At 35.7% G+C, this 23,603-nt stretch overlaps 1 protein-coding gene across 1 annotated transcript in view; it reads right to left on the reverse strand.

Moving 5' to 3' along the window:
- The window catches only part of LOC131061569 (uncharacterized), a 160,411-nt gene that overhangs the window by 57,307 nt on the left and 79,501 nt on the right, over positions 1-23,603 (reverse strand). The window contains exon 20 of the mRNA XM_057995310.2: positions 3,182-3,256. Coding sequence (XP_057851293.1) covers positions 3,182-3,256 — 75 coding nt within the window. The remainder of the gene's footprint in view (positions 1-3,181; positions 3,257-23,603) is intronic.

The raw sequence follows: 23,603 nt of genomic DNA on the forward strand, positions 1-23,603 counted from the left end.
AATCAGCTTGTTGTAAATCCTTTAACAGGGTGACTCAAAGTCATTGAGTTCATAAAATCCTCTAACAGGGTTTAACCCTTAACCGGGTATTCTAGCCATCCCTTAACCGGGTGATCCCTAACAGGATCGGTTCCTAACAAAACCTGTTGTAACAGTCTTTAACCGGACTAGGCTCCTAACAAAGCGGACTTCTAAAGAGTTCAAAACAGCTTGTGGGTATTCATCCCCACCGTGGTTTTTCCCAGTTGGGTTTCCACGTGAAAAATATGTGTGTCATGTGTGATGCCTCTTTCATGTGATGTTTTGTTATTTCTTGTTTAGTGGTAAATCATTGTATCTTTAATGATAGATTATCTATTTATGCATAAGGACAAAGTGGAAATGAGGGAGTAGGTTGTATGAAAAGCTAAAAAGATTGACCGGTTCATGTCTTTCACAATTGCACTGTGTTTAACCGGTAGTAATCTGGTTCGGACCGGTGTTAGGGATTGCCAGTAGTTTACAGTCTGCAATCAAACCGGTTCAGGAAAAGTTTTTTGCATGTACTGATTCACACACCCCCCCCCTCTCAGTACCGGTTTGGTACTTACTGTTCATCATTGAGTTATCACTTATGACACTTGCCCCCTAAAATTTAGGTCCTCCAAGGTGAGTGCCAAATTCCTAGAAAATAGGAGCTTTATCATAGTCATCACCCGCCATGTAGGATGCTACCTCACCAACAAGGCCCACAAAGTGACATGACAAAATGAAGTTAGCAACTTAGGATATAAACAAAATATGCATCAAATAATTAAATAATTTACCCATGTTAAGACTCTAAGGTTGAGATACCTTAATCCCAACACAAAGAAGCTATAACCAGAGCCACAAAGTAGTTGACATTTACAATATTCCAAAAATTGAAAACAGGTACACAATTCAGTTGTTTGTTTCTCTGACAACCAGTGACAGAAAATGACAAGACACTCCTTGAATGATAGGGATATGACTGATGAGTGGAATGAATGCCAAATAACCAACTATAAAAACAGATCTTTAAGGTTCGGTTGCTGTGTTGTAATAAAAAATTAGACAAGCTGGCATCCTTTATTCAAAATAGTTTTCAATTTTTCTAATGATCCTTTTAAATCCTGAAGTTCATAGGCTACTTTGGAGAACATGAAGATGTCATATTTCAATTTAAACTCCTTCAAGACACTGTTGAGGAGACTGAAGATTCAAACATGATGCAAGCAGTTATAGAAGTACATATTTGTCTTACAAGATTGAGTGTGATCATGAATCATGTCACTTTTGAGCCAAATATGCAGCGCTCACTGAAAGATATGGAGAAAATTCAATGTACTTTTTTAATCAAATTAACAAGTCAAATTTGTATTCCTACAGCTTGCATTACTTGAACTATACATTATTTTCCAAGTAGTTTGTCAGAAACAACTAAATCATCCATTAAATGGACTAGGTCTAAATCATAGAATCGGATAACCATTCAAAAAAATATGATTTGCATTGAGTGGTTTCAGCATCTAGAACTTTCCCAAAACCATACGAAAGAAATGCACCTTTATCTGAGATCTGTGCCAATGGAAGGTACAACATTACAAACAAGCTAGATCTCTATGTGTATAATCTAAGTCACAGGATACGGCGATTTCCATGGATGAGGTTCGAATTTAATCGAATTTCAAACTTCTATAAAAAAAATCGAATTTCCTCTATAAAGCACTGCTATCCGCCTTTAAACACAACTCAGCTGGTCGTGGGTATTCTTTGTATATGCTTTGTATCTATTGGGTCATGGGTGTCTGCAACTGCTGGGTCGCCCTCAGATTTTCTCCAACAAGGGTCAATATTTTGATAATTTATTAGAAGTATACATATATTTAAAAATAAACAAAATTATAGAAGGCAAATTTTATCCAAATTTTTTTTCGAATTTTTCCCTTATCGAATTTCATCCGAATTTCATGGCTGTCGAATTCGAACCTTGTGACTTAGTGTATAATGATGATATTTCACAAAATCCTTCAGAATTTTTTTTAAATCTACCATTACTGATTACACAGAAGACCCTGATTTTAAGATGTCGTGTTATAAAGACAGCTCAAATTTCAAAGCAGACTATTAAGTCTCAGCATCCTCCAAGGATGACTTCAGAAGAACATTGTAAGTAAACTACTTTTGGAGCTCACGAGAACATTATGAGAAATCATGATCACCTATGCCAATTTTAGCTGCACAATTTGACTTTCTCAAGTTTTGTGGAATACCCTTAAAATACTGTATTCCAATCCAACCTGCAGGATCAGACCTTAACATTTAGTTCACAATGTCCATTAGACAGACATTTTTGGAGCTCAGAAGAACACTACATGAGGAATCATGGTCATCTGAGGCAACTGTAACATAACTTTAGTTGCAGCTTTGATATCCTCAAGTGCTGTGAGATACCCTATAGGACTGCTGGAAAATCCAGTTTCCATGCTTAACCTCAATACAGAGTACCATTAAACTCAAAGGAAAAAGGTTAAGAAAGAGTGCATTGATTCACAATACCCTCCTATCCTACATTCCAACCAAGTCAATTAATTTATTTAATGTTTTCAACGTGTGTCAGCAAATGGTGAACATTGATATGCTTTGTTGAAGAATATTTCTGATAAACTGTGTAATAAAAATTTTGAAAATTAAAATTCAGATCACCCTTCGTGACCCATTACCAGGATGAAAAATGAATTATGGATTGTGACAAGTAACCAAAAATGTTGATTTTTCAAAATTCTTGTCACAGTTCTTTCCAGATATCTTCTTCAACAATTTATGGACTGTGGAATCTTAAAGTCCTCAATTTTATAGTTTATTAAGCAGCCGTGACTAGCTTGAAAGATAAATTGCACTTCCCTCCACTGTATAAACGGAAATTTTGGAAAGAGAGAGAAAAGAAAAAGACTTATAATGTCCATGAATAACCCAAACAAGATCCAATTGGACTGGAATGCTACCAAGTAAAAATAAAGTAAATCCATCCAAACTTGTCTAAAATTTGAAACATAAATTAAAGTATCAGTATAAATAAGATAAAGGAAAACATGCACATTTACAATAAAATAGATCACTGAGGATGGATAAAGAGAAATCACTAAAGTTAACCTTCAAGACTGCAATCCAGAAAATCTACCTGTAAAATCCGAGCAAGTGCATTTTGGAACTTGTCAAGTGGAAGATCAACAAGTCGAGGAAAAATGGGCAAAACCTGATCCAAAATTATCATCAGACATTCAAATATTATGAGAAATATTCAAAAAGACTTTTAAACATGTTGACTTTATTCCAAATAATCACATACTTGATTGAAACTTTTGCTGATAAATAATATCTCGAGGACTTAAAGCAATTTCTATTTAGAAAACACTTAAAGAGTATAAAAAGGATTAATGCAAAGTAATAATAAATGTTAACAGATAGAGTGGCCGTTAAATGAATTTATAGACTATGACAAACAGATGTCTTTAACAGATAGAGTGGTCATTACATGAATTTACAGTCTATGACATCTAACAGATGGCTGAGTGAACTACCAAACTCAACAAAGTGAACAAATGCTGGACATTTAAAATCTCCGGTTTCATCATGTCAGTCATAAGTAAGTCCAGAGACAGTCTGCTGGAAAGCATTGAATTGCAGAGAAGGAGAATCACCAGAAAGAATACCTAGATTTAAACCCAAGGAGACTAGGAGAATCAAATGGCTTTTAGATGTTTGAACTCAAAAGTTGATGGCCCCACCAATATATAGATCAAACAGTCCCCTCCTGACAAAAAGAAAAGTAATTCCAAAGACGAACATTTTTTTATACCATTAGCTTTGCAACCATTCCTCCCATCACAAATATTCCACAAAGTAAAGATCACCTAGCTGAATATGCTTATTAACTTGGCTACAAAGAAAATCAGACTTGGAAGATATGCAAACATGAAGATGAACCAAGAAAAAAACAAAATGCTGCAGCTTTAGACTAACGAGCATCAACATATTGATAGCTCTACTTCTCTTTTAAAAATGAAAAGATGCACAGCTAACTAAATGCGCACATTCTCTACTTAATTTTGATTGGCATTAAATTTTCATCCAAGAGATCAAACATTTAATTTATCAGTCACAAATTTGAGTTTTGAAGTTATAAACCTCATAAGTAGAGACCCCAATAATAAAAAATGCTTGCATATCACATTCACCAGAATCCCCCATCCTTATTTCCAGTCACATAACGGTTGTTGACATTTTCTCCTTCCTCAATTTGGGAAACAATGGTAGAGAGGAGACAGTCTTCCACAATATCTCCTCACAGGCTGGCTCATTGTCAAAGCTCCAAATGAACATAAATTTTTCAGAAACAGTTTGGAACATATTGAAGGAATTTAAGGCCCTCAAGTTTGAACACTTCTAGATTTAGTACAACATTTATGGCCAACCAGCTGAACAGTATCCCATGTCTATGTATTTTCCTAGGATCCTACTTATTCAATGGAAGATTTAAAACCTTATACTTTTGAGGGAACAGAAAAAAAAAACTAATCAGGTTTCCAGGCAGTGCCCAACCTATAGCAAGTTAATAACCTTTTTGCTTAGAACCATAATGAAGTTAAACAGATATCTTTATCATCCTATGATGGATCATGAGTGATCCAAAATGTTGATTGAGATATATCCTATACAAGTTATTTCAAAAGATTGAGTCATAATTTTCAAGGACTGTAAAAACCTTGTCTTTAATGGATATAATTTATAAAGTTTAAACCAATCAACTATAGTAAACAGCTTGCTGAATCAAGCCGAACTTGTGCAACCCCTTTCATCCTACTTAGCTAAATTCATTCAATTTTTTGGTCTAAATCATATCACGGCTAAGAGATAATTTTCAAGGACTGTAAAAACCTTGTCTTTAATGGATATAAAGTTTAAACCAATCAACTATAGTAAGACATCTTGCTGAAACTAGCTCAGCATGTGCAACCCCTTTCATCCTTCTTAGCTAAACTCGTTCAATTTTTCGCTATGTTACCCCAAGTTTCCCCGACAAGGGGACGGGGAAACAGGATTCCGGGACGTTTTTTTAATATATAGTAGAAATTTCCATCCCATCTTCGAGGCTCAAGTCTTGACCAAGCCCTCTCAAGGCTGAAATAACATCATCCATATCTGTATCCTTAGTCAAATCCACCACATTGTTGCCCAAGTCAACCTCCAGCTAAACCGTGGGAGATCCTAGCAATTCTTCATCATCATCATGTGGTGCCGACTGCGCTTGTAGCATGCAAGTCTTGGTATATATATATATATATATATCTGAAATTTAATCATAGCAACATAATAACATTTATAAATTAGAGTCTTGATTCTAATTCTAATTATCTAATATCATTTAAATTTGAATCAATGATCATTCATCGAATCACATAGAACTAAGAACCAAAATCAAAAAACCCTTTCACTTCTAACTTCACGTTTTCAGTTTCAGCAGTATTTTTTTTATTTTGCAATTTTTCCTGAGCACCTACGTGAACTCCTCCCTGCCTGCCGTGAACTTCTCCAGTCCCATCCGACACCCAGCAGCCAAATACCAATGTTTGTTTCTTTGCTTGATTTTCTATCTTTCTATATGATATCAATATAGCTTATATCGAAATCATATATTAATATGATATCGATATAATCTATATTGATATCATACAAAAACTATGATATCGATATAGTATTATATTATAATACGATATCGATATCAAAGTATATCGATATTTATTTTTAATAATTTATGTGCAAAAAAAATATAAAAAATTAATCGCTTGTCATTTGTAAATTATTATAATATTTATTATTTCTTAATAATTAATTATTTTTAAAATTAATAATTATTAATAAATAATACATATTATAGACCCTTTCATGGGCTTCCTAGGGTTAATCCTTTAATTGACCCTTTGGATGGAGAGACGGTAAAGTGGTCAAAACCAGAAAGGGGTGGGTGAAAATAAATTTTGATGGAGCTTCAAAAGGCAATCCAGGGATTTCAGGTGCGGGATGTGTGGCATGCCATGATGAAAGAAAGATCCTATGTACGGGTGCCAGAAGGCTTCGAGATGGCACTAATAATGACGCTGAAGTTCAAGCAGCTTTACTAGCATTTGAGTTAGCAACAAATATGAGGGTGACGAAGTTACACCTGGAGGGTGATTCCCAAATTGTTGTCCAGGCTCTGGTTAGAGGTCACACACCGTGCTGGAAATTGAACAAATATGTAAATAATATAAGTGAAAAACTGAAGGTCTTCAATAATTACTGCATCTCGCATGTGAAAAGAGATGGAAATACTATTGCGGATGGGTTGTCAAATGATGCATGTGGTCTCTCGCCAAGGGAGGTGAGGTGGCAGAATAGCAGAAAAGAAACCGTTAAATGGAACTAAGATCGCTTGCCAAGTTGGTACGACAAACATTTCAAATTTCCTATCAGAGGCAGGCTTTTTTCTACGCAAGTTTGAGTTAATGAGCAGTTATTGCGACATGCTCTGAATTGGCGGCGATGGTGGAGTGCTATGCATTAAATGCAAATTTCATAATGCCCGCACAGGTAATGAATAGGCTTGGCGAGTTGGTGAAACCAAATTTAAATCTGGTTTCATCGGAAACTTCTGCAACTTTTAGCAAGCTCGGAAATGGAAGCGAATTTCACTTTGGAATCCTCCAAGCTTATGTCGACTTTTCGAGGACCTGCCCCTCCCAAGAAGCTCGAGAAAATGTTTCTCGCTAAGGACCCTCTACTCTTGAAAGCAATTCAGTTGGTTTTAGGAGAAGAGGTGGTTGTTATCGACCACCGTTATAGGTGCAGAGCAGACATCTACTCGCTCCTCATGACGTGGGGTCTGGAGTTGGGACACTTGTGAAGAAGTGAGGAAAGTCTTGCAGAGAATAGTTTCAAGAGAGTACCTTTTAAATTTGGACTCCCTGTTGGAGTGGGCGGTGCCAGGATAGTATTTTAATCTCGTAGAAGGTATCCCGAAGGAGAATGAAGAGTTGAGGGCAAGACAATCGCGTATTCAATTTCTTCGCCGCCATGAAGAAGCCAGAGTGCGCTTCAAGGATGATGCGAAGCGAGGATGGGAAGGGCTGCTAATTTTTGTCCAGATTATGGACATTGAAGATGAGATTAGGCAAGAGGGTGGAGAGAGAGTGGTGGAGGAATTGAGCCTTAGGAGGCCAATAACGAGGAGATTATCTGCAGAATTGGCAAAACATGCGAGGGGTGATACAGAGGGCGGACGTGGTGGCGAGTTGGTAAAACCAGTCTCACGAGGGGCAGCAGGCAAGGGCGCAAAAGGAAGGATAGGAGGTCCACACGCGGGAAGAGGAGGCTCTCGCTGACTTAGGGTGGCTGGTGAATCGAGTGCCTCGGCTGCAAGAGATGTGAAGGAAGAGCGATGAATTGGTCACAACATACAATGGTACCCCTACTTTTTTTTTTTGTTTCAGTTAAATTTTCAGTTGGAAAACTTAAACTTTTTGGTTTCCGTTTAGTACATTTCAAGCAGAATTTGCCTGAATTTTGAATGGCAAGATGTAATATGTAGTTTTTACGTACTCATAGCATGGTGGTGTGGGTATAGTGTGGGCACTAGTTATTGAATCTGAAATTCCAATTTTTTGGATGGGTAGTTTGGATGTTTTTTTGTGGGTGGTTTTAGGGAACTTCTTGATAGTTTATTATCTTGCTGAAGTTGTAATGTTTAGTGATTTAAAATAAAACACAAATATTACCGGTCAAAAAAAAATAATAATAAATATTATAATAATTTACAAGTGATTTAATTTTTAAAAATTAAAAAAAATTACTTGCTGTCGGATTTTCTGAAAAAACTTAATTGCTTGCAAAACTGAAAAATAATATTTTTTATAAAAAAAATTGTTTTTAAAGTGCCCTTACCACCAAAAACAGCTAACCGTCCCCATGACGGTTGGGGAATGGCTTGGGCATCCCGTACCACCCCGGGGACGGTCAACGGTCCCCGAAAAAATAATTGATCGTTTTTAAGTTTTCGGGACAGTTTCCGAAAATTTTCAAGGATCGGGAACGGCTTAGAAACATTTCCGATCATCCCCAAGTCCCCGAAACAATTTCCGTTTCCGAAACAAGTGCCTCAAGGCCGGAAATGCGTTTCCAAGTAGCACTGATTTTTCGGTCTAAATCAAATCAAGGCTAATATAAAAACACCAATGTTACCTGGAAACGCGTTTCCACTCTAAAGGCACACGTTCCAGAAACCGAAACGATTTCGAGGATGGAGGGAGGCTGGAAACATTTCCAAGTTGTCCCGGATTCAAAAAAAAAATTGGAAACCGTCCCATAAACTCGAAAAATGGTCAACTTTTTTGTTGGGAGACAGGTAGGGACGCCCAAGCCATCCCGAGGATGAACGGCTATTTCCGGTGGTAGACGCATTTAGAAAACAATTTTTTTATAAAATTTACTTCTAATTCCAGCAATATTTTCATATTTATTATTAAATTTTTATTTTAATGAAATGTCACTGGAATATTTTCATATTTTAATGAAATATCATTGGAATTTAAGGAAAGCAATTAAATTTTTTTTATTTTTAATATTGATATCAAAAGAAAGTGATTAATTTTATTTTTTTTTTCAATATCGATATCACATTTCATATGAGATTTGTCATATCATAGTAATCAGCTGAATCTGGAGTAGATTGTGTGTAAATTTTTGCATCAATGTTTCGGATCACACTCCATGATCCTTCATTAGGATGTAGAGCTAGAGAGCATGCAAAAATTTACACACAATCTACTCCTGAAACAGCTGATTACTATCTCATGGATTGTGGAAACCTGATGTCTGTTATTGTCATATGATATCGATATAAGTTTTAAAAGAAAAAAAAAGAACCTCTGCGATTTTATTATCGCCGGAGCTTTCACTCACAGCAGAGCTGCAAAATAGTTTTCTGTCTCAGCAAGGGAAGAGAAAGCTTGTGAACTGGTGAAGTGTGAAAGGGTTTTTCAATCTGAGCAAGGGAAAAGAAGACTGTGAAATGTGAATTTTTTGCTTAGACACAAACTCAAGACTTCACCTGGGGTTTGAAGAAAAGAATAAAATTTAAGAAGCAACAGCAAGACTTGCAGCCTTTGCTTAATTAAATATTTTGATATATGATATGATACTTGATAGTGATGCTTTTCATTGTTTCAACGAATTATATCTATGAATGCATGAAATTGAAATTTCAACTCTAATTTGATCATGATGCTATCATATGTTCTTAATCTTATTCTATGATGATTCATTTGATGCTATGTTCTTAGTTCTATGATGATTCGATGAATGATCTTGTGCCATCCATATAAATGCTGTCCTTTTGTAGATAGATTGAAAACCAGTTCTTCTCTTAATTGATTGATCCTGCCCTTGGCCTGTAGGGGGGGCATAGATAGATAGATAGAAAACCAGTTTAATTGATTGATCCTGTAGGTTAGGTACAGAAGGTAAGTTACGTTAGGTCAGGGTAGGGGCCCTTTAGAATAGTTGCCCCTTTTTTATATAATTGGTAGGAGGCCCCTACTATTCTATGGCAATATTGGATAGTTGAATGATTCATTTGATGCTATGTTCTTAGTTCTATGATGATTCGATGAATGATCATTGATTCAATGATTTTAGATTTAGAATCTAAATTCTGATTTATAAATGTTATTATGTTGCTATGTCATGTCCCCTCAATTTCTTGACTATATATATATATATATATATATATCCTCAAAAGTAAATAATATTTACTGATTATTAATTTACAAGAAAGTAAAAATAAAATATTATTCAATGATTATTAAATATCCTTACAGAAAAAAATAGAAAAATATCATTCAGTGGTTATTGACCAACACCGATTATTGCTTACCAAATTATCATGATTAAATAAAAACAGAGAACTTAGTATTTGATGATCGACTATTTTAGTTAGCGGGCAGGTGTGAAGATTAATTGGTATAGATGATCTAAGGGCAGTGACTTTTCAAGGAGTCACCACCCACTCCAAACACCCTTAGCGGATGTGCCTCTTCATCGGACAGGCTGCACCGGATAAAGGAAGGATCCCCGCCAGATGGAGACACAAGAATAGGAAGAAAGGTTGGAATTTATGCTTCAAAAATATGCCAGCCACTCACCCAAAAGTCAGTATGCGTTAAAATAATATTAATATCTTCTATAATGGTCATCTTCTATTTTTAGTGGTCATCTTCTATTTTAAGTTGTTGACTTATTTAGCTTGTTAAGTTAGCTTTTTATTGTGTAATTAGCTTTTAAGCTTTATTTAGCATTTAGCTTTTTAGTTAATTAGCTTTTAAGCTTTATTTAGCATTTAGCTTTATTTAGCATTTAGCTTTTTCTTTTTAGTTAATTAGCTTTTAAGCTTAATTTAGCTTTCACGCTTAATTTAGTGGTTAGCTCTTTAATCTTTTACTTTAACGTTATGTTCTAATTATAGAACATCGTCTTGTAACCTCTATATATACGCGTGTATATCATTCAATGTAATTATCCGATTATTGAATCATTCATTCAATTTATTTTTCATGGTGTCAGAGCATGGAAATTAAAAAAAAATTCGAAGTTTTTATTGAAGAGATTTTTTTTTAAACTGTTTTTTTTTTTCAGGTTCTTTTTCTCTTCCTGGGTGGATTTTTTTTTTTTTGCAGGTTGAAAATTTTCCTAGGGTTTCTGCAATTTTCGACTAGGGTTTTGACCCTTTAGTTCAAGTCTAAATTTTATTTTGGTTGCAGATTCTTGGTGGGTTTTTCGAGACCTCAACTGGGTCGTAGTCATATTTTTCTGGGTGCATCGTTTTTCGTGCTTCAATTTTTGAGTCGTCGGATCTGCATTTTGTTTTCACATTCTTCGTGGGTTTTTCGAGAGCTTTTTGGGGTTGATCTCAAATTTGCGAGGGGGCTCGTTCTCCATGCCAGCAAAGTTTTGGATAAGAACAAGGGTAAAGGTCAGTCCTTCCAACAGAAGGGGCAAGGTCAATATACATAGTCTTCAAAGAAGAAAAGTGTACAGTGTAACTACTGTCACCAGTTTGGCCATATAAAGAAAGATTGCAAGAAATTGTTGGCATCCGTGCAATCTAGGCTGGGAGGGTCTCAGGAACAAGAGAAGGCTCATGTTGCAGAGCATTCTGGAGAGGAGTCAGCCTTCTATGCTTTGTGATAAGCAAATTTCCTGTTTGGTTGGTTTTCACATTTTTTTCCTCAAAAATTGTTCACAAGGTTTCGAATTTTTTTCCTTGAAAATTATTATCTGTCATCCGCAAAGCTTGCATGGGATTTCGAGGCTTTCACGATTTTTTCTTCAAATATTGTTTTCTGGTTTTTATGATTTTTTCCTCAAAAATCATTTGTAATACGCGAGTTTGCGTGGGATTTGTGATTCGCGAAGTTCTCTGGTTTTGATTGATTTTTCTCCTCAAAAATCGAGCTTTGTTGCAATCAGTTTGGGTCGCACCTGCCAAGGCGAACATCTGCAACCGTGGTATCTTGCAGTCAGTTTTGGAGTTGGTACTCTTCTGCAAAAGGGTTTGCTGATTTTTTCCTCAAAATCATTGTTTCAGGCTTCAGTAATTCATGTGTGCCAGATCTCTAATTCGCGTGTGAAGGCTACATTCGCTTGGATGGCTTTTGGTACTCTTGGTCATTTACATTCTGCAGATCTTGGGAGGGTCTCCGTAGCAGTAGAGTGTTCTTTGCATCTGTGATCATAACACCTGCAGTGTTTTCTGTAGGGTATTGAGTACGATGACCATTAGGGAGGGTGTTAAAATAATATTAATATCTTCTATAATGGTCATCTTCTATTTTTGGTGGTCATCTTCTATTTTAAGTTGTCAGACTTATTTAACTTGTTAAGTTAGCTTTTTATTGTGTAATTAGCTTTTAAGCTTTATTTAGCATTTAGCTTTTTAGTTAATTAGCTTTTAAGCTTTTTAGTTAATTAGCTTTTAAGCTTTATTTAGCTTTTAAGCTTAATTTAACTTTCATGCTTAATTTAGTGGTTAGCTCTTTAATCTTTTACTCTAACGTTATGTTCTAATTATAGAACATCGTCTTGTAACCTCTATAAATACGTGTGTATATCGTTCAATGTAATTATCCAATTATTGAATCATTCATTCAATTTATTTTTCAGTATATGTATATGTATATGTATATGTATATGTATATGTAATAGAATTAAGTTTAGAATGTCACATACCAATACATATGCTAAACAAAACCATTACAAATTTCAAATTTTGGAGCATAATATAGTAATTTAATTTCAGTTTTCAATATCAAAAAGATCAAACTAGGAAGCATAACATACTAATTAAGTTATGAGTTGACTAATCAGCACTACAGGTCTTACAATAACAAAAAGATCAAACTAGAATCACTAAACATTTCAGAAACATTTTGGCATCTAAAAACACGAACCCTGGATGTACCCACAGGAGATTCTTTTCAGAATCCGATTCCGGTATGTTTCGTACCCGGAATCGCCTGAAAATCCCAAGATTCAGCAACTTAGATTATATATATATATGTTCATTTAATAATATATGAATCTCAGTAAGGATTAACCCTGTCATAACTCTAGTAGAATAATTGGTTCAACTAAACATCTATTACTGTATAAAGGTCAATTCAATAATCATGATATTAAATTCTGTATTCAGATAAATAGTTGCTTAGATAACAATACACTGGGAAGCATACAATAAACTAAATAATATCACATATTTAAATAACTGAGTGTTTGACAGTAATGGATAAGAGAAATACTGATAACCAACTGATAACCAATCGGAAAATTAAATGGTAATCATAACAGTTCATAAATTAATAAAAAATGGAATAAATCTATCCTCTGTGATAGGGGAAACTGCTGTACAAGGGAGCCCTTTACAATAGGGGGAACTGCTGTACAAGGGCACCCTTTACAATAGGGGGAACTGCTGTACAAGGTGTTGTGACGTTTTCACACATCGCCCCATTGCAAATGGGGACCCATGTTTTTTTTGCTTTTTAGGGTTTGTTCTTTAGGTTTTTTAGGGTTTTGTTAGCTAGCCTTTGCATTTTGAACGTCGCCCAGGGGATCACATGGATAGCAAGTCCGGCTTGAGTGAGGTCCTGATCCTGAAATTTGGCTAAGTCTGGAATGTCCTGATCCTGAAATTTGACTAAGTCTGGAAACTGAAAAACCTCAAAAAACTAGATTTTGCAATATAACTCTTGGAGGTCTGAAACCACTCTCAAACATCCTGAAAGTATATATGGAATATAACTTAAAGTATAAGCACTTATACTTAAATGTTATATTCCATTAAAATTGTCCTGATTGAGAGTGCGAAAAGTCAAATTTCGCTCGTGTCCTTCTCCAAGGGTCCAGAGCGAAAAGCGCTCCTGTCCCTCTCCAAGGGACCAAGGCGAATCGCTCGTGTCCCTCACCAAGGGTCCAGAGCGAAAATGCTTAGTTGAGCCATTCCTGACCTTGTTTGGACGAATCGAGACATCAAAGGCATGGTGAAGGACGAAATGAGCATGATAGAGCATCCAGACTTGATCAAAAAACGATGAAATGATGAAGTTTTTGCCATCAAAGGACCAAAATGCTTAAGTTCGCTCCTGTCCCTCACTGAAGGACCAGAGCGAAATTCTTCATAAGGTACGATCTGGGCAAAGATCAAGTCAAGTTTATGTTTGAAGGCAAGGAAGGAGGTGAAATGAACTCATTGAAGATAAATTGAAGATTACCAAATGCCATCAAAGGACCAAAATGTTTAGTTCGCTCCTGTCCCTCAGGAAGGGACCAGAGCGATTTTTGTTATAGATGATTTTCTTGCCAAGTTACAACCGATCTCAAGGCATGAATGAATGAAATGAAGTATGGCGAGACCATTGAAGATAAATTTTGAAGGTGATAAAGTAAAATGAAGCCCACAAGAGCAGGATCGCTCCTGTCCCTCTCCAAGGGACCAGGGCGATATAATGGTTATATTGTCGTTCCTCCAAATTCAAGGCACTCCAAGACGAAGAACAAGGTGGTGAAGACATTTTAAGACATCTCCATCAAGCGCAAAGCATCAAAAATTGCCAAAGATGAAGGATTTGCACCAAGACATCTAATTCGCTCCTGTCCCTCAGGAAGGGACCAGAGCGATGTTTTTCATATTGGCCAAATCTCTCAAAAATCACGTGAAGTTAAGGTTTTGCAAGGTGGTAAAAGGTCCGAGGCATGATTAGAAGATGATATACAAAGGCTTCAAACGTTAAACGATCACCAATTTGTATAAAGAGCCTATATCGCTCCTGTCCCTCATGAAGGGACCAGGGCGATATTTGCCAAAACACTCATGCTCCTTCAAAATCAAGACAAGGCAAGTTCACAAAAGATCAAGGATGTCTTTTGAGAGATAATGAACGAGGAACAAAGGTTGAAAGGTGGCAAATTCTAGCTAGAACACATGGATCGCTCCTGTCCCTCTCCAAGGGACCAGGGCGATATCACACCTAAAGGACATTTGTTTGCAAGACAAGTCGCTCAAGTTTAAAAATCCTAGCGAACATGCCAAATCCAACGTGGAGATAGAGATTTTGGACGTAAAAAATGCAAGAATCAAGGCCAACATAATGGATCGCTCCTGTCCCTCAGTCAGGGACCAGGGCGATGAGGTACGTATCTTTCATCTTCAAAATTTGGCGTTCAAACAAGTTTTTTTGAATTTATTTTAAATGCTAAAATTCGATATGTTTTGAAAATTCAATTAAATGGCATTTAAATATTGCGCTTGATATTATTAATTATTTTTTTGCCTTGTGAAAATCGAATTTGATTAAATTAATTTAGAACGATGGCATTTAATAATTAATAATTAATTAAAAAAAAAAAATCGATCAAAGGGAGCGCTTGGTTTATAAAAGTCGGCCTTGTTATTTATCAAAAAATCGTTTAATTTGCTTTATTTTCACAAAGTCGGCCTAAATAATGATGAGAGGTAAGCGCCTATAAAGGGAAGGTGGTTTATTCATTTCAAATCATCATTTAACATCCTTCATTAGCATGCGATTTGGAGAATAAAAAGGAGGTGCGAAATTGTCATTCAAGAGGAGGGCGCAGACATCATCAAAGGAGTGCGAGCTTAGTCTCAAGTTGGGCGAACTTGCCAAAGACCACGTCAAAGATATCCTCAAGGGTGATGAATTGATAAAGGGATCGTTCATTTAAAGGAGATCACGTTGAAGCCATCTAATTTTGATTTTGCCTAGGCAAATTCCTTGTTTTGCATTCTAGAGTTAGCTCTCAAGTAAGGTATGGCAAGATCTCTTGTTTTAATTTCGAATTTTGATCGTCATTGCCTTAAGCTTGAATTTTGAATTTTGAATCCTTAGCTCAATCTTTTTTAGGAAATGATTAATAAAGGACTTATCATTAAGTTTCCTAAAATTTGCTCTCTAATTTATGTTATGTATTGCAAAATCATGGTACTAATTTTGAAATGTTGTGTAGGCATCAAATGGAGATCTCTTCAAGGAAAATCAAGCCGGATCCAAGACGGTCTTCGCTAGGACGGTCTTCGCCAGGACGATCAAGTAAGGACATGGGCAACCCCTTTCAATCCAGCGTTCCAAGGCAAGGTACATCATCGTCTTGCACATCAAGGACAAAAGGAGTTAGAACAAGAGTTAATTAAAGATAGCCTCTCAACGACATCAAATTGAATATCTAGTAAGCTACAAGTGTCAGATGAGGTGGCATCCCAGTCATCACTCCTCCAGTCAGTGTGGTCCACCTCAGCATATCTAGATTCAATGTACCTAACTCATGGAAGGTGGCACAAACTCCGCTGTACCTACCCTGGCTATCCATCGGTCGATTTTTCTAGAGAGGACATGTGTCCAAGCAATACAATTTTATCATTGGTCAAGCATTAAATGTTATGTAATGGTTGTAACAAACCCTAATTAGGGTTTTCATTGTTGAATCTTGGCCATTGATCTTGAATTGATCTAAGCCATCAAATTGTATTGTGGGCACTATATAAGCCCAGGCATTTCATTTGTAAAGGTTAATTAGCAAGGAGTTAGAGAAATAATTAGCAATAGCTAGAGAGTTAGATGATAGAAAGTAGTTAGAAGGTGATTAGAATAGCAATTAGAGTAGAATAGGAGGACAAGGCAAGAAATTGTTGCCATTGATTGTAAACAAACTCCATTTTCATTGAAGTAATGGTGAAATATGTCGTTTTCTTGCAATTTGCATGGTTTCTTGTTGAGTCTTCAATCTTAGATGGTAGATGATTAGATGAATGGAGGAAATGTGATTGATTAATGGTGGAAATTCGTATATCCATACTACTAGCAGTTTGTTGATTGCAGACTTGCCTTGTGTAGTCAACTGGAATCGTTCAGCTTAAGCTCAATTTCAATTTGTTGCCTCTTCATTGATATGCATCAACTTGGATGGTATCTATGCCTGCGGTGATGATTTGAACATCATAAAGCTTCCCTTAGAAGATCGCACTAGTCTTGTGTAGATGTTCCATTGATGTCAAAACAAGATCTAGTTAGAGTTTCATCAAAAATCAAGTCATTGCTCCTACATTCTTAGTATTAGGATTAGATCCTCTCTTCGCCCTTATCCTTTTTTCATTTTTCAAATCTAAGTTAGTCAGAGCCTGTGTTTCAGCAAAGCAGATCGGAAGTTCAATGTAAGTCCCCTTGTGATTCCAGCAAATCACATCATACCACAGCGAGCTTATCCACATGTAGAGACCCTACCAAAAGGAACCTTGGAGTCATCCTAACTGATCCTTTATGCGAATCTTCAGCAGTTAGAGACTATTTTCTCAAGAGAGGATAAGATACCCTTAGGTATTTTATTCTGTGTTAGGCTGTGTACAAAATACACGTCAACACAAGGGCACCCTTTACAATAGGGGGAACTGCTGTGTAGGGCAACCTACTGAAATTTGCATCAAAACATCACACTATTGTTCACAATTTTATTTCTGTAAGTGTTCACAAGATTCCTCTCTTTGGTTATGTATAGCTAATTCCTTTTATGATCTTTCTTTAAATGTAATTTTCAGTATCTTCTGACTTTTCTTTTGCAGGGTTGTTTGACAACAGCAGAGGTTAAGGTACCTTTTATGGCCCCTGTAATAAGAACTGAGATCAGAAACCAGGATATTTTAAAGCAATTAACCTAGGAACATTACATGCTATGATGAATGTTTACTGTGTTACAATGTTATATAAATTTCAGATTTCCATATATATATATAGCCGTCCCCTGTTCCAGGAAAAAAAAAACGTCAAGGAAGCACATTTCCCCACCCCCCCCGTCCCGGAAACTTGGGGTAACATAGAAAAACACTTACCAAACTACAACAGTACATCTTAGACAATTAAGTCGGCATAAAATAAATGGATGGTGTCCTGGAGTTGTTGAAATAATTGTATTATTATACTATTAATATCAGATTCTAACATGTTTTAAAGAGTTGCAAAAAGTAGGGAAAGAATAACCCAGGTGTCGAATATTCTCTTCCATCCTGAATTTGGATTTAAATTAGGTAGAATATTTTCAAAAGCTTAGAAAGTCCTAATACAATGACCTTAAGAAGTTTTTAGATGTTTTGAACAGTTTTTAAATTTTATTGTGACTTCCATCATTCTGCCTTACCATACAAACAGTCAACAATCGGTTTTTCTCTCCTATAACAGCTACAAAAACATAGAGGAACTTTATACAATCTATAGTTACCATGTTCAAGAACTCGGTTCACTACAAAAGCAAAAAAAGTTCTTAAGTTAGGAAGTTTGCAAAAAGTTCAGTTTAGTTTGGGAATTTTTTAAATATAATAGAAGGGTTAAATATGGTACTTCAAATCAATCCCAAATAAAAACAACATTGAAATTTTTTTTAAAACATTATAAACTAAGAACTAGGTTGCCGGTTTGGGTTCGGGCACTGGTTTGGGTTCGAAGAACCGGTACGCCAGTACGGCAAAATTTTGAAAAGGGGTTTGGGTTCGTTTGGGTTTGTTAGTACAAAAACATGTAAATTATATATATATGCAGCCTATAAGCATGAATTAAGATTAGCATGTCACATAGCATCATGTAAACAACAAAACCAGCATAAACTTGTAATCATAGCATCATGATCATACCATAACAGAATCATATACATCAAGTTTAACAACAAAATGATAAAATATTCAAGTATCATTGTTTCAACTTTCAACAATTTAAAGTTTGATCATCAAATGGATTCTCTAATTCGTCATCCTCATTCTCCTCCTCCTCATCATTGACATTGACATTAGATGAACCAATGCCAATGCCAATGACACTTGCACTTGCACTTTAAGTTTGCTCGCTATCTGAGTCATCAAATGCAACAAGCTGAGAAGTGAAATCATCCAAATCAGTATGTTTTGGCTCCATATCCTACATCTTCATTTCCCCTTGCTTGTAGTCATGTTGCTTGTGTGAAATGAGCCAAGTTAATCTTTTAAAACTCACTTTTAGGGTCATATTTTAATTTTTTATGTGGTGGAATTTTTAAAAAATTAAATTTTGCAAAAAAAAAATCCATTTTTGGGCTGTCAGACCCCTAGGTTCGACCTGGGTCCTCTTGGGTTCAACCTGGGTCCTCTTGGGTTCGCCCTGGTTTGAACCAGGCCTGTGAATCACGAACCCTGTCCGAACCACAGGCGAATCGGACCCGAACCCCGAACCCGGTAACTCAGATTAAGAACACAAGGCTTCACACTCACGAAATAAAAGAATAAGCTTTTTGAAACAGTGTAAAAGATTTAAGTATTATTTTTTAAAATTATAGCTAAAACCATGAAGTGTTGAATTTGCTTCTTTTATTTCTGTGTGTATATACTTATAAATCAACTTAAATTTATTAAAACCATACTAAAAGATCCATATTCTAACATCAAAAGCGTTGAATTCAATTCTTATATTTTTTAGTATATATCATAGCTACAAGACTTGGATAGAGCAAGCTGATTTTTGACTCAAGACTTGAACTTGGCAAAGACTCAACAAATTGAAAACAAATAAAGAGATTTAATGATTTTACTATGCACCATTCAATAAATCAACTATAAAGACATAATATGCAGATCAATTAGAATCTACTTTGATCACATACATTAATATACATCGATCAAATGAGTACAAAAGCAAGTTTCAGTTGAAGAAAACAACATTTTCAAATATATAAATATTCTCAAGTGTTTTAGGTGTACAATACTCGTGGATATAATATCCATGGCATCAAAAAACAAAAATCACAACATGGAGTCATGAACTATTTTAGAGAGGAGCTTGTATCACTCAACCCAACATCACTAGCTCTAGGTGGTTTCTTGGGCTCATATCTTAAGACAAGTTTGCACAAGTTGCTAAAGCTATAGGAGCATTATACTTAGGATAGGAGTTAACTCAGCATAACAAAGGGTATTTTTTACATCTAGCATGGCCCAAAATAATTTTGCTTCAAAAAGATCTAGGGGTAATAACCACCTATAGGATTTAGGGGCAGTATCCCTTGCAAGGTTCTAAGAGAAATGTCCCTTGTGGACTCTCTATCATCATGTAGGGCAAGGTCTAAGTGTGGAGCTCCCACAACCAAGCTCAAATTAAAGAACAAACAAACCTTTATGAAGCATGCCATTTGTCATAATTTTATCACTTTTAACCAAGTTCCAAGAGTCCTCCAAACCCTTCAAAACACATGATTGTTAAAGCCATATAACTGTAATTAGGCCCCAACTATATTTGATGCTATATGCTTTCTAGATTTTGTTTCAATGTATTATATTTTTGCATCAATTCTCTTTTCTCTCCTTGTTTGTGTTTCAAATGAGATGAATATCATTTTGAAGTGCTGAAGATCATTTTGCATGTTTTAGGTTTTGTGTTTTGATTTTTTGTATTCTTTTCTAATTGTCATGACCATGTTTTGCAAACAAGATTCAACAAGGTCAGCAGACCTACTAAATCTAACCAAACTCGCTAAGTAACCTATTTCCCAACTCTTTGGGCCTCGTTTTGACAAATTCATCTTAGGACTTGTCAGGTTTGGGCAAGTCTTCTAACCATGATGTATATACTTATCAAAGACAAAAGGAAAAAATAAGTGATGAAACACAAAGATTCTAAGTGAATAATGAAACCTTTTACCTCATTTAATCTTTGCTCCTTCGATTGAGTTAGAAGAAGAGTTACACCCAATTATCTATTGATGTGCTATTTGTGGTGAATTGATGATGGAATGTGGTTGCTTATTAAACTTGTTGGGATTGTGATGATAAATCAAAAAAATGGCAACATAAAGATATGATACAAGAAGATGATTAGAAAATGGGACAGCATGTAGTTATATAGATGGATGATTAAATGGGATAAGAAACCTCCAATTTAGAGACTTTTCAAGAGGGAAATTGAGGCCCAAGATGCATTAGTTAATTGAGAGCTAGGATTTGAGCAAGATGAATTGAAGAATTGAGGGCTTAGCCTTATGAAAAGTGTCACAGGAACCAGACAAGAGGATTAATGAGGTGTAAGAGCTAGCCATGCTCACATTTGTCATAAGGCTAACTTCATCCAAATTTTATGGTTGAAGTTGAGTGCTGAGAGCTGAGTGCTGAGAGCTGAGTGCTGAGTGGTGTATCAAGTATGCAAAGTCCTACTTTCTCTGACCTCTGCTATAGTTGAAGTTGGCTCTCCAATTAGGGCAGATAGACCAGTTCAAGTGCCATAATGGGGCACATCAATAATCAATATGTTGTATATCTCTAATGCCCCTGGTCTCCTATCCACCCTTTCTGTAGCTATAATTCCCCCCTCCCCTTAACCCAAGGGATCCAAAGCCCGATTTCAGAGATTCTGAGCCAAGCACAAAAGGAATAGGTTCTCAACTTGGTGGGAGATAAACTTAAAACAAGGTTCTTGTATGAACTATGTTGTAGACGTAACTAAGCCCAAATACTTATTGATAATCACTACCAAGAGATGCAATCTATCACCTTGGTGGAACAAGCCTCTTAGTCTTCATATGTAACCTTCTTCCTCTATTTGCATCTATATGTTATCATATAGTATACACTTATTTTACATTCAATATGTAGATATTGCATATTTATCGTGAATGTTACCTAGTACGTATGTAAGAAGTGACACTAGAGCTACTTATCTTGTAACTTGTGGTTTAATGAATTGCTTTTGGCTTTTGCCCTTGAATTTGAAAGCTATGTTTTGGTCTGATTTTGAGTATGTGACCAGAAAGCCATATCTAGCTTTTGGCCAAACAAAATAATATTATTCCAATAGTATATATAAATAAATATAATACAAATCAATAAATTCTTCTACATAAACTAAAAAGTACCATAAAAAATAAACTTTAAAACCTCCAAAAAGGAGTTAGAAGAAAAATAAATATTAATAAAATTTCACTTTTCTCTCTTTGTAGTTTGTATCCTTGCCACTACGCTACCCTTTGCATTTTTTTCCTCACTTTCCATCTCTACACTCCATTTCACATAGCTGCATCCATTTTTTGTTTTAATCCCTGGCACATCACCACTTCATTATTAATTTTCTCATCACCTCTAATGCTTTTTTCTATGCTGCTTTGGGATCCATCCCTTGCATTATTTGTCCCACACACCCCTTTAAACCAACCCTTAACCTAAAACAACCCCAATGACAACTAAAAACCAAAAACAAACACTTCAATTTTCCAATCTATGAAAAAGAAAACACAAAGAGAGCATAAGTGTTCTCTAAAGAAGGCAAGAGAGCATCAAATCTACATCATTTAAGATAAGTTTACTATTCATTGTTCATTTGCTCTAATTCCTATGCAATTTTTTTTATTTTTTAGAAAGTTCCAAACACTAAGGGAGAGTTTTCTTTTTTGTTCTATGATCTTGCAGCTGAGTTTTGAATTTTCAACAAAAAAATCAATGAGCATCAATGACGGTAGTGAGGATGAAGAGATTCAATTAAAGAAATCGACAATTCAAATTCGACAAAGACCTCATAGAAGTACTACTGGGAGTTCTTCTAGAGTGCAAGTGTTGTAGGGACTATGAGTTCAAATAACCCATTTGAATTCCATTCTAAAATTCTCAAAAACTATGCAAAAGGTCTACTTAATCCAAAAAAAAAACTCTCTTACAATTTGTAACACAAAAAGACAAAAACAAGAAAATAAATTCAGAGTGAAGAGAAAAGTATGGCTGTAGCCTGTGTCATTTGGGCAACAATGAGTATAGGGGCAGCTACACCAAAGTCGTTTCTCATATTTCATATATAAGCAGACTATGCATAAAAGCTTGTGAGAAAATAACCCTAGCTAAGAAGGCTGAGATGTTTAGGTTGCACATGGAAGGTGAGGCAAGAAATATGGGAATTCCAATATAGACCATGTAGCTTAGTGTGTCATTGCCTATCCAAACTATAGATGTTGGGAGTCAAAGGAGAGAGAGCTCTGATTCTACCAAGGGAAAACAGCTACAACTATTGCAAGGTTGTTTAATGCACAATCACAAGAGGTGATTTAGTTTTCCATTGACAATTTTTTCTCATGTGGCACACTCCCCTATTTCAAATAAATGTTCAAAGATGTAATGGTTGTTGGTCCCTCAATTTCCCACCATTGAACGTAAGCTATACACTACCCTCTTTGATAGAGAATATTCTAAGGTAAGTGCATTGACGGGGAATGAGGCAAAATTGTGTCAAGGATGGTTGCTCCATCATCATGGATGGGACCTATGTTAACATCAGCCACTCATCAATAACATTGTTTCATGTTCAACTGGCTTTTATTTCCTTAAAGCTATTGATTGTTCAAAGAAGCGGTAGGAAGCAAACCTTCAGTTTTAGATTTTAAAGGATGCTATAGAAGATATCGGTGCCTTTAATGTTGTACAAGTGATGATCAATTCAGTTGTGTATGTAAGTTAGCATGTGGAAAGTGCATGCGAGCCCTTTTTTTAAATTCTTTGTTGTGTTCATGGATTGAACAATGCATTCAAAGACATTGGGAAAATAGATTGGGTGAAGTCAATGGTGGAAAAAGTTAGAAACACATAAATGGTCATTTGCAACCATCACACCTGATTTGCTTTATTCAAGACTTTTTTGAAAAAAGAAATTCATCAAGCCCATGGATACCAGATATGTCAACTACTTCATTTTGTTAGAGAGGATGCTTTAGGCACAAAAGCCTCTATAGTTAATGGTGGTTAATTCAAAGTGGGATAGATGGCCAAAGGAAAGAATAGATGAAGGAAAAAGTGTGAAACAAAATATCCCTGATGGTGTTTCTTTGTCCACAATGAGGTAACCGATAAGGAATTGTTGATTTTATTATTAATTTTTTTTAAATTTCATTTATTAATGTTTAAAATTGTATATTAGTTTCATTCTTTCTAATAGCACTCACTTTGTCACTTGAGT

This window comes from Cryptomeria japonica, chromosome 6 (assembly GCF_030272615.1).
Source record: "Cryptomeria japonica chromosome 6, Sugi_1.0, whole genome shotgun sequence".
NCBI classification, from domain to species: Eukaryota; Viridiplantae; Streptophyta; class Pinopsida; order Cupressales; family Cupressaceae; genus Cryptomeria; species Cryptomeria japonica.